The sequence below is a fragment of the Saccopteryx leptura genome, chromosome 6 (assembly GCF_036850995.1).
Source record: "Saccopteryx leptura isolate mSacLep1 chromosome 6, mSacLep1_pri_phased_curated, whole genome shotgun sequence".
NCBI classification, from domain to species: Eukaryota; Metazoa; Chordata; class Mammalia; order Chiroptera; family Emballonuridae; genus Saccopteryx; species Saccopteryx leptura.
The window spans coordinates 14,887,884-14,902,281 of record NC_089508.1 but is presented as its reverse complement, the minus strand read 5'-3'; the positions used below and the strand labels follow the sequence as shown (position 1 = coordinate 14,902,281).

The 14,398-nt window shown below is 41.4% G+C and overlaps 1 protein-coding gene across 5 annotated transcripts in view; it reads left to right on the top strand.

The window, feature by feature from the left end:
* ZC3H14 (zinc finger CCCH-type containing 14) overlaps positions 1 to 14,398 on the top strand; it is a 40,576-nt gene that overhangs the window by 11,128 nt on the left and 15,050 nt on the right. For all 5 annotated transcript variants that reach the window (XM_066387945.1, XM_066387944.1, XM_066387943.1 and 2 more), the window contains 6 exons: positions 2,007 to 2,047; positions 3,301 to 3,496; positions 3,821 to 4,250; positions 5,176 to 5,336; positions 5,691 to 5,791; positions 7,813 to 7,968. In XM_066387945.1, the coding sequence (XP_066244042.1) occupies positions 3,855 to 4,250; positions 5,176 to 5,336; positions 5,691 to 5,791; positions 7,813 to 7,968 (814 nt within the window). In that variant the 5' untranslated portion in view covers positions 2,007 to 2,047; positions 3,301 to 3,496; positions 3,821 to 3,854. The remainder of the gene's footprint in view (positions 1 to 2,006; positions 2,048 to 3,300; positions 3,497 to 3,820; positions 4,251 to 5,175; positions 5,337 to 5,690; positions 5,792 to 7,812; positions 7,969 to 14,398) is intronic.

Here is a 14,398-nt window from a genome sequence, read left to right as displayed (position 1 = left end):
TAATATAGGAGATTGACCTAGTAGATTATTTCTCAGATAACTTGATGGAATGTGTTAGACAAATTTCTTACATAAGTAGACTTCTGACTGAATTTGAATTCAAGATCAAATTAATTCAACTTTTTAAACTTTTATCTTGCTGTAAATTCAGTTCTTTAACATGTACTCTTGCAAGTGATGGTGTCTCTTTTTGGCCCTTTGCTTTCCTGAGTTAAATGTTTATTGACACCAGTCCCAAATAGACAAATCTGGTTCTTTGGAGGCCTGCAGTAATTGTGTCCCAGGTGACGGCGGCGTGGGGCTGGGTTCTAGGTGAAACATAATGAGCTATTTATGGTGTTTCAGGAGGTATGGCCTCTTGGAAGGATTGTAAGACATTTGCCTTATACATAACTACGAAAACAAAATAGGTTACATTATAAGCAAGGTTATGGTCCGTGTTTGTTTACAGCATTGGTTTTTGTAAATAATAGTTTTGGTGAAATATTATATATATATATATATATATATTTTTTTTTTTTTTTTAAAGATTTTATCGACTTTAGAAAGAGGAGAGAGGGAGAGAAGGAGGGGTGGGAAGCCTCAACTAGTAGTAATTGTTTCTCATCTGTGCCCTGTCTGGGCAGGCCCGAGGTTTCAAACCGGCAACCTCAGCATTCCAGGTGGACGCTTTATCCACTATGCCACCACAGATCAGGCAATGATAGTGTATTTTGAGATTAAGTTTTTTTACCTCAGAATTAAGTTTTTTCAGAAACTATGCTGGTAGATAAAATTAAACTGTGCCTAAACAATCGTAATAGTAAGCTACAGTACATGTTTATGATACATATTTAGCTAAGTTATTGTTGTGTCTTTAGTCCTTATGAAAGGAAATAACATTTATTTCGTTTTGTTTTTTAGAGACAGACAGAAAGGGAGAGATAAGAAGCATCAACTCATAGTTGCAGCACCTTAGTTGTTCATTGATTGCTTTCTCTTACCTGTCTTGATTGGGGGGGGGGCTCCAGCTGATCCAGTGACCCTTTGCTCAAGCTGGCGACCTTGGGCTCATGTCTGTGATCCCACGCTCAAGCCAAATGGGCTGGTGCTCAAGCAGGCAACCTTGGGGTTTCGAACCTGGGTCCTCAGCATCCCAGGTCGACGCTCTATCCACTATGCCATCACCTGGTCAGGCCAAAATAACATTTTTTTTTAGTAAGACAGTGTGGTCAAATTATATTTCTCTTTTTTTTTTTTAATTGATTTTTAGAGAGAGAGAGAAGCATTGATTTGTTATTCCACTTATGCATTCATTGGTTGATTATTGTATGTGCCCTGACCAGAGATCAAACCTGCAATCTTGCCATTCAGACAATACCCTAACCAACTGAGCTACCCAGTTCGGTCTTAAAATTTTTACCCTTGTTTTTTCAGAGACTAGATGTTGAAAATAGTGATGAAAAAGATAAGTTTTTGTGGTTTTTTTTGTATTTTTCTGAAGCTGGAAACGGGGAGAGACAGTCAGACAGACTCCCGCATGCGCCCGACCGGGATCCACCCGGCACGCCCACCAGGGGCGATGCTCGCTCTGCCGCGACCAGAGCCACTCTAGCGCCTGGGGCAGAGGCCAAGGAGCCAGCGCCCGGGCCATCTTTGCTCCAGTGGAGCCTCAGCTGCGGGAGGGGAAGAGAGAGACAGAGAGGAAGGGGGGAGGTGGAGAAGCAAATGGGCACTTCTCCTATGTGCCCTGGCCGGGAATCGAACCTGGGTCCCCCGCACGCCAGGCCAACGCTGTACCGCTGAGCCAACTGGCCAGGGTCGAAAAAGATAAGATTTTTGATAGCTCTTATAGCATTCACGTAAAGCCTTTTTTAAGAAATGAAACTTGACTGCTATTTATCCATTAAATACCATTTATCAATATTTGTTTGAAGTTTGATTCTATAACATCATCAGATTTTTAGAGTGATAGTAGAAATAAAATCTTTCCTGATTAAAGCAAGCTTTATATTTTTTTCTTTTAGGCTTCATGGTGTATTAGACAAACTTCGCTCTGTTACAACTGGTAAGATTCATAAAAATGGGCTTTTCTTGGAATTTGCTATAGCACATGATTACTTTTCTTTTTAAAGCAATTGTAACTGCTTTCATGGGAAAAGCTCATAAATTTGAAAACTTTTTTAGGAAGCATGTATTTTTATGAATTTAAGAGCAATACATTTATATAATGCAAAGAATATTTATGTCTTTTTAAAGTTACTGATTTTAGAGAAAGAAACATTGATCTGTTCTTGTATGTACCCTGACTGGGGATTTTTTTTTTTTTTTTTTTTGAGACAGAGACAGGAAGGGGGGAGGGAGATGGGAAGCATCAATTCTTTGTTGCAGCTCCTTTAGTTGCTCATTGCTTTCTAATATGTGCCTTGACTCGGAGGCTACATACCGCAGAGCACGTGACCTCTTGCTCTAGCCAGCGACCTTGGGCTCAAGCCAGCGACCTTTGGGCTCAAGCTGGCGACCATGGGATCATGTCTAGGATTCCACACTCAAGCCAGAGACCCTGCACTCAAGCTGGTGGGCCCGTGTTGGAGCCGGATGAGCCTGTGTTCAAGCCGTCGACCTCAGGGTTTTGAACCTGGGTCCTCTGCATTCCAGTTCGACGCTCTATCCACTGTGCCACCACCTGGTCAGGCCTGACTGGGGATTGAACCTGCAACCTTTGCCTGTGGGGATGACATTATAACCAACCAAGCTATCTGGCCCAGGCTCAAAGATAATATAAGGGAGGGGAGTACGCATTTTATCCTAAGGAAGTAATTATAGGTGTTTGCAGCAGTTTAGTCTTAAGGATGTCGCAATACTTTATAATTGAAAATTACTTAAAAGTCCAGTAATAGTAAATTGAATAAGTTACATTACTATGTATGGAATGATATTCAGCTATTAACCCTTTGAGTAGTGAGTTTTTTTAATGCTCGCTGATCCCCAGGAGTGAGTTTTTTTTCCTAAAAATAAAATTAGTTTGTTACAGTTTTATTAACTTAAAATTATGTTTTTTGATAACCAATTTATGGAAACAAGAAGAACATACATTTGACTTTTTTTTAATGTTGCCTTACACATTTTTAAAATAAAAATTTTTGTACGATCGTACTCTGGATGGTCAGGAGGCACGAGGACGTTACATGAACGTTCGTACTACTCAGAGGGTTAAAAATGATGTGGAAGAACATGTATTGCTTTTAAATTGGTGATGAGCTAGGGGAAGTATCAAAGTAATAAAAATAGTTGAAAAGGATCGTGTGTTTTTCTTTCCAGACCCCTCTAGTCTAAAGTCTTCCGACACGAACATCTTCGATAGTAGCGTGCCTGCGCACAGGAGCGGCTCCGGCCGGGGCGATGAGAGGAGGCACGAGGCCGCAGTGCCGCCCCTGCCTGTCACCAGCGCTCGGCCCGAGAAGAGAGACTCCAGGGTGGCCTCGAGTTCCCAGGAGCAGAAAGCCTCTCATGTCAGGTGGGTGTCCTGTGTGACCTTAAGTGGGTGGATGGGGATGTATGTGATGTTAACATTCGTTTTTCTATCTTTAAATTACCATCTTCAGAAAATTTTGAAATAGTGATATTATGAGCAATTTTTTTTAAGTAAAATAAAGAATGGATGAGACCAAATTATGATTATCTCAAATAATAGTATGGGGGGGGATGCAATTTCAAAGTAGATTTTAATGAAATACATAAAGGGAGTATGCAGACCCTTTCATTACAATTTAAGTATACATTTGCCGATTGGAACATAACCCTCTAAATCGATTGTAATATGTTTTGTGTGTGTTTATAGACAGACTTATGATGATGGAGCTGCAACCCGACTAATGTCAGCTGTGAAGCCCCTGAGGGAGCCGGCCCCCTCTGAAGATGTGATAGATATTAAGCCAGAACCAGATGATCTTATTGATGAAGACCTGAATTTTGTACAGGAGAATCCCTTATCTCAGAAGAAACCTACAGTGACACTTACTTACGGTTCCTCTCGCCCTTCTATTGAAATTTATCGACCACCTGCAAGTCGAACTGCAGATAATGGTGTTCATTTAAGCAGGTTGCAATTTCAACAGCAGCAAAACAGTATTCATGCTGCCAAGCAACTCGATTTCCAGAACAGCCGGGTGTATGAAACAGGACGTCTGTGCGAACCGGTAGTACTGAACAGCTTAGAGGAGGCTTATAGCCCCTTCTTCAGAAACAACTCAGAAAAAATGAGTATTGAGGTTTGTATCTATTTGTCAGTCTTAGCTTGCTGGGCTGAAAATGGACAGTTCTTTATACTAGATAGTGTGTGAAATAACCAGTACATAATTGCAAATTTATTTTAAACTAAGTTTTGTGCTACTCACCATTTTACACCAATCAGACTTTTCTCTCCATGACTGATTTCTACACATATTTCACACATGTTTATTTTCTTGGCATGCCAACATGTGAGATACTTTTACCTTACTGTTTGAGTGGGTTTTAGGTCACCCTTAGAGTTTTCACAGCATGTTCTGGTCAAGATGAGAGGAACTATTTTAGTTTTCTCAACAGTGCTACATGTTGTTGCTTATAAATGAAAAGCACTAGTTCTTGTTTTCACCAAAGGTTGACTATTAGAGATACTAACACACACACACACACACACACACACACACACACACACACACACACACACACTTTTTCCCTCCTCCTGAAGCGAGAAGCAGGGAGGCAGAGAGACAGACTCCCACATGTGCCTGACTGGGACCCACCTGGCACGCCCACCAGGGAGCGATGCTCTGCCCATCTGGGGCGTTGCTCTGTTGCAACCAGAGCCACTCTAGCGCCTGAGGCAGAGGCCATGGAACTGTTCTCAGGGCCCCTGCCAACTTTGCTCCAATGGAGCCTCTACTGCGGGCGGGGGGGGGGGGGGGTGTCAGAGAGAAAAGAAAGGGGAGGAGTGGTGAAGCAGATGGTGGCTTCTCCTGTGTGCCCTGGCTGGAATCGAACCTGGGACTTTCACACGCTGGGCCAACGCTCTACCACTGAAGGCAAGCATCCAGGGCCAATATGTTTATTTTTTATTAATGTGATTGGCTTTTTCTTAAAAAAAAAAAAAATTCGGTGATAGAACTTCACTACTTTCTGAGACTAGATAAGCATAAATTGATCTGATTGCAGGAAGAAAACTTTCGGAAGAGGAAGTTGCCTGTGGTAAGTTCAGTTGTTAAAGTGAAGAAGTTTAGTGACGACGGAGAAGAGGAGGAGGAGGACGACGACTGCGGGTCCCGCGCGGGAAGCCTGTCCAGCAGCGTGTCTGTGCCGGCGAAGCCCGAGCGGAGGTACCTGCGTGTGGCTGCGCGTTAGTCTGCACCTGCGTGGTGGGTGGAGTCTTCTGGCTTCTTGAAGAGTATAGCATGAAAATAAAAAATTACAGCATGTAAAACTTTTCCATTGGTTTTTTGAAAAAAACATGAATGGAAGAGAAACTGGAGAATATTAAAAACTAAAATGGGTGGAAAAGTTAATCAGACTTATGATTTTTTAAAGTTAAAAGAATTTAGTCTAGTTGGCATTTCCTAAAAACTACAACTAGTCTGTTCAAAGCCTAAAAGAAAGCTGCAGTAAAGACAACGGACGGCTAGTATGTGAAGTATGTGAAGTAATCTGTAATCAAAATATTCTTACCTTTCTAGACCCTCGCTTCCTCCTTCTAAACAAGCGAACAAGAATCTGATTTTGAAGGCTATATCTGAAGCTCAAGAATCTGTAACAAAAACAACTAACTATTCTACAGGTAATTTAAATGGATCGTGTTTTCATTAAGTAAAAGATTTCTGTAACCTGAGTAAGCTAGAAATACTGCTCCCCAAGCTGTAGTAAAACGAAAATTCCTACGCAACGTCAAGACCAAGATGAGGTTCAGAGAAGAATCTGTTTTTAGAAGAAGAGTTTTAAAAGGAAATTGGACCAGTTTGAGAAATTTTCCAAACTGTCAGTGGAATTTAGTTCTTTGAGCAGTTGTAATATCTTTTACTTCCTCTCTTCAGTGTGTGAAATATATAATAAATAGAAAGTATTACTGTATTTTCCCATGTATAAGGTGTGCCCATGTATAAGACACACCTTAATTTTGGGGCCTGAAATTTGAAAAGAAGGTATTACATAAAGTTATTGAGCTAAGTTTTATTCATCATAAAATTTGTACAACTCAGAGCGTCGGCCTGGCGTGCAGGAGTCCCAGGTTCGATTCCCGGTCAGGGCACCCAGGAGAAGCGCCCATCTGCTTCTCCATCCCCCCCACCCCCTTCCTCTCTGTCTCTCTTCCGCTCCCGCAGTCAAGGCTCCATTGGAGCAAAGTTTGCCCGGGCGTTGAGGATTGCTCCATGGCTTCTGCCTCAGGCTCTAGAATGGCTCTGGTTGCAACAGAGCAACGCCCCCTGGTTGGTATGCCGGGTGGATCCCGGTCGGGTGCATGCGGGAGTCTGTCTGACTGCCTCCCCGTTTCCAACTTAAGAAAAATACAAAAAAAAAAAATTTTGTACAACTCGGCATCCACGTGGAAAAGTGGGAAATGCAAGTAAAAACCCTCCAACCACTGTGTAAGACACACCCAGATTTTAGCCCCCACATTGTTCAAAAAAGGGTGTGTCTTATACGTGGGGAAATATGGTATATGTTTTATTTTTGCTACACACTCTGTATTTGATGACTATTCTACTTTCCCATTCGTTTTTGCATCTCTTTCTGTGATCCTCTCTAAAGTGAAGTAAACTGGGAGCTGTCAGCTTTTGATCCTGGTAGTCATCTGCCCCCTGCTTTTCCTCAGCCCTGATTTAACTTCCGAATGTGAAACTGAACAGGTTTCTGGCATATAGGATAAGAATTATCTATCAGGCAAAGGCCTATACTTGACCTAACAATTCTATTTACACACCCATTTTTAGTCTGTCACAATCATGTTTAAAATGATGAGGAATTGGCCCTGGCCGGTTGGCTCAGCGGTAGAGCGTCGGCCTAGCGTGCGGAGGACCCGGGTTCGATTCCCGGCCAGGGCACACAGGAGAAGCGCCCATTTGCTTCTCCACCCCTCCGCCGCACTTTCCTCTCTGTCTCTCTCTTCCCCTCCCGCAGCCAAGGCTCCATTGGAGCAAAGATGGCCCGGGCGCTGGGGATGGCTCTGTGGCCTCTGCCCCAGGCGCTAGAGTGGCTCTGGTCGCAATATGGCGACGCCCAGGATGGGCAGAGCGTCGCCCCCTGGTGGGCAGAGCGTCGCCCCATGGTGGGCGTGCCGGGTGGATCCCGGTCGGGCGCATGCGGGAGTCTGTCTGACTGTCTCTCCCCGTTTCCAGCTTCAGAAAAATGAAAAAAAAAAAAAAATGATGAGGAATTTAGGGAATGTTACTCATTGTGACCCTGAAGTTTCCTGCTTTTGTAATAGTTGAAGATCCCCCAAGTTTTTTTTTTTTGAGAAATAGCATTGAAATTATTTCTTTATATAGTTTATCTAAATTACAATTTGAAGTTGTTATGAGATCATGAAAGGATCTAAATTACATTTGGTTAAAAATGAAGACGTATATGCTTTAGTGTATATATGGTATGTGGTTTAAAACGGATAGATGCTGTTGGCATACATACAGGTATTTAAGTCAGGTTATATCACTTGAGCATATTGTAAGAAAAAAATGAAGTGGTTTCTATGAGCTGTTTCAAATGTCTCATGTTTTAAAGTGGAAGCACTTATGTTTAATATGACTATTTAGTTTGATATATTTCTACATTTCCATTTCCATCTTTTTGTTTTTTATGTAAAAGTCTCACAGAAACAGACGCTTCCAGTTGCTCCTAGAACTCGAACTTCTCAAGAAGAATTGCTGGCAGAAATGGTCCAGGGGCAAAGCAGGACCTCTAGAATAAGTCCTCCCATTAAAGAAGAGGAAACAAAAGGGGATAATATAGAAAAAAGTCAAGGTAATAATTTAAAGACTATTTCACCATCTATTACACTGTTTTCAGGAGGCATTATTTCTCATTTTTTATGAAATGTTACAGGAGAAGTGCTCACTAGCCCAAAAATAGAATAAAAAGGGACCAAGAGAAATCTATACTTAGATTTTTCAGACTTTTAAAACTCTTTATCATTGACATTTTTAATGTTCTCAAAAGTAGAAAGAACAGTGCAATGAATTTCTATGAACTGTCACTTTAGTATTGTCAGTATGTTGCTAGTCTTTAGAAAGTACAAATTTAAAGATACAGAGATATCTACATTCTAGCTTTCCTTCTTTCTGTTAATTCCTATCCCTGTTCTCTTTAATTTGAAATGCTGTTTTTGAATCACCCCTTTCTCTATGTTCACTCTCTGTGACCTGTCAGACACGCTTTATTGTCCTCGTGGCCCTGCTGTTTCCTTTGCCTGACATACTACAGTTAGCTTCCAGCTGACCTTTCTGCTCCCTTCCTCCCAGTCCCCCATCCCCAGCTGCTGTACAAACACTCTCCATCTAAAATGAGACTTACTGTGCTTATTACATGACTTCTCTGTGAGAGCCCTCATAGCGTCACCCCCCCCCCCCCCATGTCTCTCCAGTGCATGGCTCAGGACTGATCCCCTCAGCTTGGCCTTCTCGCAGCGGTATTGTCTAGCCCTGGGTCTGCCCAAGTCTTCACTCACTGCTCTCCACTGTTCCTTCTGTTCCCATCAGGAAAGAGTCTCGTTCTTTTTTGTCTTCTGTAGTCGTCTGAATTTAAAGACCCCCACCAAGACTATATGTTCGTCATGTTATTTCTAACTTACACTTTTCAAACACTAGAGTTACATGTTTATTCCTCTTCAGCTGTGTCCTTCAAATAGGTCCAGGTTCATCTGAGATTTACTTCTCTGCTTTTGAAAAACATCTTCATATTGTGCAGTTTTCCATGTGAGCATTATGTGCAGTTCCAGTTATTGGAGAACTTGGGTACGGGAAGACCCCAGAGTAGCCTGTAGGTAGTGACTGGACAGTGTGAGTGGGGCAGTTTGCGAAGACCAACAGGGTTTTTTCATCTCTTTCTTTCTTTTTTAAGTTTTACTAATTGATTTGAGAGAGAGAGGAAGGAAGGGGGAGAGAGAGAGAGGCATTGATTTGTTGTTCTACCTGTTTATGCATTTATTGGTTTATTCTTAACTGTGTCCTGACTGGGGATCAAGCCTTCAACCTTGCTGTAACAGGGCAGTCCTCCAACTGAGCTACCCAGCCAGGGCCATGGTGATATTTTCTAAAAGTGGACCCTTAATTGGTTACCCTCCAGAAAATAATAGATACCTAAGATAAATAATTGAGCATTTATGCTGTCTTTTCTTAAAGAATGGTGCTACTGGGTAACAAAGTGGTACGTGTATAGGAGTTAGCAGATGCTTTTATAAATAAAGTTTTATTGGAACCATACCTTGCTTGTTTATGTATTATCTCTGGCTGCTTTGTACTAGAACCACAGAATTGAATAGTTGAAACAGACCATATAACCATCATAACCTAAATAAGATGTTTGCCAGCTCTTGATACAGATGAGAGAAGCATCTTTTAAAATCATCCTAGCTAGTAAAAACAAAATGATACAATCACAGGGCATGTTTTTGGGCTTCCTTTCTTTTTCTTCTGTTTTTTAAATTTTTTTTCAGCTTACAGTGCATTAAAGAATCTAGGCACTGCCTTGGCCGGGTAGCCCAGTTAGTCAGTCATGCATTGCCCCAATACACCATGTTGCAGGTTCCATCCCCGGTTCGGGGCGCACAAAGAATCAACCAGTAAAGGCATAAATAAGTGGAACAACAAATTGATATTTCTCCCGCCTTCCTTTCTCAAATCAATACATAAAAATAAATAATTCAGGCACTGTTAATTAATGGCTACTAAAACATTTTTGAAAAGTGAAAAACAGCTGTTTTGTGCCTCCTGATGAAATAATAAAAATACTACATTAGACTTGCCAGAGACTTTGAACCTGAGTGATCAAGTACCTGAGTTGAAGTCTCTGAACCAGCAGTGAGCTTGGAGGAGGAGAGGCCAGAGAAGTATTGTTGGTTGAACTGCACCAAGACTGTGCAACAGGCAAAGTCAGTTTCTGAGACCTGTATAGGTCAAAAAGCCCAAGAATTCTAGATTAAAAAACAAAATAAAGGGGACACAATTAAGCTCTGGTGTCTAGAAACACCTGGTTGTGTGATAAAAGCACAGAAACTTGATAAAAGCTGACAGTGATTATGTTTGGAGGAGACTTACCAGGATGAGGCCCATGAAGGCCCTGAGGTCACGGCATAGTCCTGTTCTCTGACCTGGATGGTGTCCAGGGGAGTGTCTGCCGGATGAGAATTCACTAAGCTAGTACTTGTTTTGTGTGGTTTTCTATGTCACTGTTTTGTTTTAAAGTGAAAGAACTGAAGTGGTATCCAGTATCTCTACTGATGAGGACTGTTACTATTACTGGATTCATTCCTTTGCAAGCACAAAGTGACAATCTGCAAACAACCATTAGTCAGTGTGCTTACTCACTGTTTTACAGCTTTGTGACCGGATTTTAAAATTTAAATAGGCACATGTATTCGCATGAGTGGTTGGTAGTGTTCTCTCATCTCTCCAGACTCTGTTTTTACTAGCCTGCCCTAGAACCTCACAATGTTTGTGTTTCTTCTCTTTTTGTCTGGGATTGGTCTGTCATAAGAAGATTATTTTGCCAGGCTTTCCAAAGACTTAACAATAATTTTGGCTTTATTGATTCTCTTCTGGTATCACTTTTCTATTTCATTAGTTTCTGCTCTTTTAATAGATCCAATTTTTAAATTTAGCTTTCTCTTTTCAAATGTATATATTTAAACTATAAATTTTTCCTGATATGCTGATTTTACTGCATATCAAAAATTTATGTTTAAAATTTTTATTTTTTATATTTTTCTGAAGTGAGAAGCAGGGGGTAGGCAGTCAGACAGACTCCCACATGTGCCCGACCGGGATCCACCCGGCACGCCCACCATACTGCATCATGATAATGCCAGGTCACATGCTGCTTTGGGGACTCGTCAAAAAATTGCAGAACTAGACTGGGAAATTCTGTCGCACCCACCATATTCCCCGGACTTAGCACCCTCCCACTACCACTTGTTTTTGTCCTTACAAAATTTTTTGAAGGGCAAAAAATTCAAAAATGAAGAAGATATCAAACAAGCACTGGTTCAATTTTTCGCATCAAAAGATAAAACATTTTTCAAAAATGGGATATACAAATTGCCCTCACGCTGGCAAATCATTAATAATAATGGCAATTATATTATTTAATAAAGTTTATTGATGGTAAGAAAAATTTGTATTTTGTTTTATTCCAAAAACGGACAGAACTTTCCGGTAGACCGTATATTAACTCAAAATGGATCAAAGACCTAAATATAAGAGCTAAAATTACAGAGCAGGTAGGAGAGCAAAACAGATATAAATCTAAAGCTTGGTTTAGGCAGGCACTGCTGCTTAGATGTGGCACCAGAAGACAAACGACCTAAGAAACAGACCAGTTGGACTTGATCAGAGTTTAAAATTTTTGTGTTTCAAAGAATAACTGTCAAGAAAATGGGAGAAAATCATTTATCTAATAATAGTTGTAGTATCAAACCTAGGCCAAGTTCTCATTCCTTCTATCTTTAAATTCCTACCATATATCAGTGCAGTTGAATTCTATGATTACCATGTATTTTTGGAGAGATTTGTCTGTGATCATAGGTCCAATTACCCTCCCTGCCCTCTTCCTACAAAGGAAATGCCAGCTACTGTCCTATACCATTTTTAAGGGGAAATGAACCTGAAGATGTTAGATAAACAATGTTAATCTGAAGCTTAAAAACTGGTTTAATAGGTGACATGATTAAAGTATACTAAATTCACATCCTATTCTGGTATAAAGTACTTAATGTCATATTGTTTAATTTAGGCCCCAGACCTTCAGTGCTTCTTGTCCTGAGGTAAAGAATAGAAAATTCTTTGTGTGTCACATGTTTGTTTTCAGCCAATCAGAAACCAGAGTTCTCTTGTATGTCATAATAGGGTTTATTGTTTAGAGAGGAGCTGTAAGTAGGGCTTTACTTTTGAGTTGTGATTCCAGAAATATATTGATACAACCCTGTCTTTTTAGTTACAGGTTTAAAATGTTATTCTCTCTTCTACTTCTTAAAGGGGAAGCCTTAATCAGTACTTTTACTTTTGATGAAACAATTTAATGGGCTGTGAAGGAAAAATTTTTTAAAATAGGAAGGAAAGAGAATTTTATGAAAATGTCTTCAAGGTTTTCATCACCATCTCTACCGATTTTCTTCTCACCTGAGCCAGTTGACTTAGGTTCTGTGACAAGCTCCTCTTGCTCACTGAATGAGCTAGACTATATTTCCCATCTTTTAAGGAAAATATCAACTGATATCAATGAAATTAAAGGAATGAAAACAGCCATTTTGACAGTGGAAGCAAATCTTTTTGATTTAAATGTTAGAGTGTCACAGAATGAAGCAAAAATTTCATCTTTGGAGGTTAAAATGAATGAATATTTAAAATCAATAACTGAATGCAACAGAGAGTTCAGAGATCTTGAAGAAGAAGTAGATTTTGAATCACAGTCAAGGACTACTGATGTAAAAATAATTGGCTTCCTTAGAAACATTGAGAAAGGTAAATCTTAGTGTGTGATATTGTCTAGATCCTCACCCCTGGCATTGTGCCTTTCCTGTAACTTGACTAGTTCTCATACAGTGGCAGCAAGTCACAAAGAGCTTCAATTTTTCGTGGACTTTTAGTAACAAAATTGTACTTGATGTGATTTAACCGAGAAGTCTAGAACTTAACAAATCCATCCTCTTTAGTGGATCTGATGTTTTGAACAGCAAAACAAGAAGCAGAATTTGAAATGTGAGAAAATAGCCCCCTTTCTGGTGCCTTTATAATGTATCATTTTTTTATGCTCACTGTTGAAGAGATCTGTTGCATTTGAATTGGGAGAACATTGTTGCTGTAACCGAATGCGTGTCAGTTTCTCAGGCTGCCCTACAAGAGCACTGGCCTTGACTAAAGGACAGAATCTGCTGTATTCTCAGGCCAGCTCCTGTGTCTGCAGTGTTCTCACTAGGATAACTTTGAAAGGAATTACTTTTATTTTGGCACACTACTAAAGAGTGATGTAATAAAAATATTTTAAGAGAAAACGCTACATTTCGAATGGAGTCGTGGCCAGTCGCACGTGGTTAGAGTGTCATCCTGGAGCACCAAGGTTGCCAGCTTGAGTCCTGGTCAGGGCTCATGAGAAGCAATCCATGGGTGCACAGCTAAGTGGATCAATGAGCTGATGCTTCTCTCTCTATCCCTTCCTCTCGTTCTCTTTCCCTGTCTCTCTCCCTTCGTCTCTCTCCCTCTCTTCTCCCACATTTCTCAAAAATAAAATTCTGAATTGAGTTTAGCTTTTAAAATTTAAAACCCCCATTAATAGACATGGTAGATGGCAATGGCATGTTCTTACGGAGTGAACAAAGGCTGTTGAAACCGCCAGTGATGGACGTACTAGAAGCATGCAAGCATCTGATTCGTATTTCAGTGTGCGGCACCCTCTCCGTCACATCCCTTTGTACATTGGCCTGTAACGCTTCTGTTTGCAGTGCAAGTGAGAACCCGGTACTTGCTAAGCATTCGGCAGGGGAGGCTCAGAGATGTGGACTTTCTCTCATCCCTCAAAGTGCTTACCATAGCCCTGGCCAGATAGCTCGGTTGGTAGAGCATCGTCTTGAAGTGCAGAGGTTGCTGGTTCGATCTCTGGTCTGGGCACATACAGGAGTAGGTCGATGTTCCTGTCTCTCTCTCCCTCTCCCTCTGCTCCTCCCCGTTCCCCTTTCTCCTTCTCTTCCTCTCTCACTAAAATCAATAAAGAAAAAAAAATTTTTTAAGTGCTTACCCTTAAATTGAAGAGGGAGAAAATCAATTCTATTTTAGGGCTTTGCTTTGTTTTTTCATTGTAACTTTGAAGAAGCTATGAGTCTGTTTCTAGCTGAGCATCTTCCTCTGGGGAGTCCGAGTGGTTCTTTCCATGCCTCGGTAGGACTGGGCTGCAGAGCCAAGAGCTGTGCATGTCAGCGTCCTCAGTGTCCAGCCGAGCCCCCAGCCGGTCTTCCCGGAGCGCGCTGACCGGACACCCCGAGGGCTTTGCTTTGCAGTCCCAGGGCTGGGTGGAGCGAGGCCTCGTGGTGAGCCCAGGTGATGGAGGGAGATGCTACTTGGGTGGGTCTTGCAGTTGGCAGTCAGGGTCTCTGTGGTGGCAGCGGGGCCCAGACTCTCCCGCCCTTCCTCCTTCGTCTCCAGGCTTTCCTCCAGCCCAGGGGACAGCCTCCGGAGGGGACAGCGAG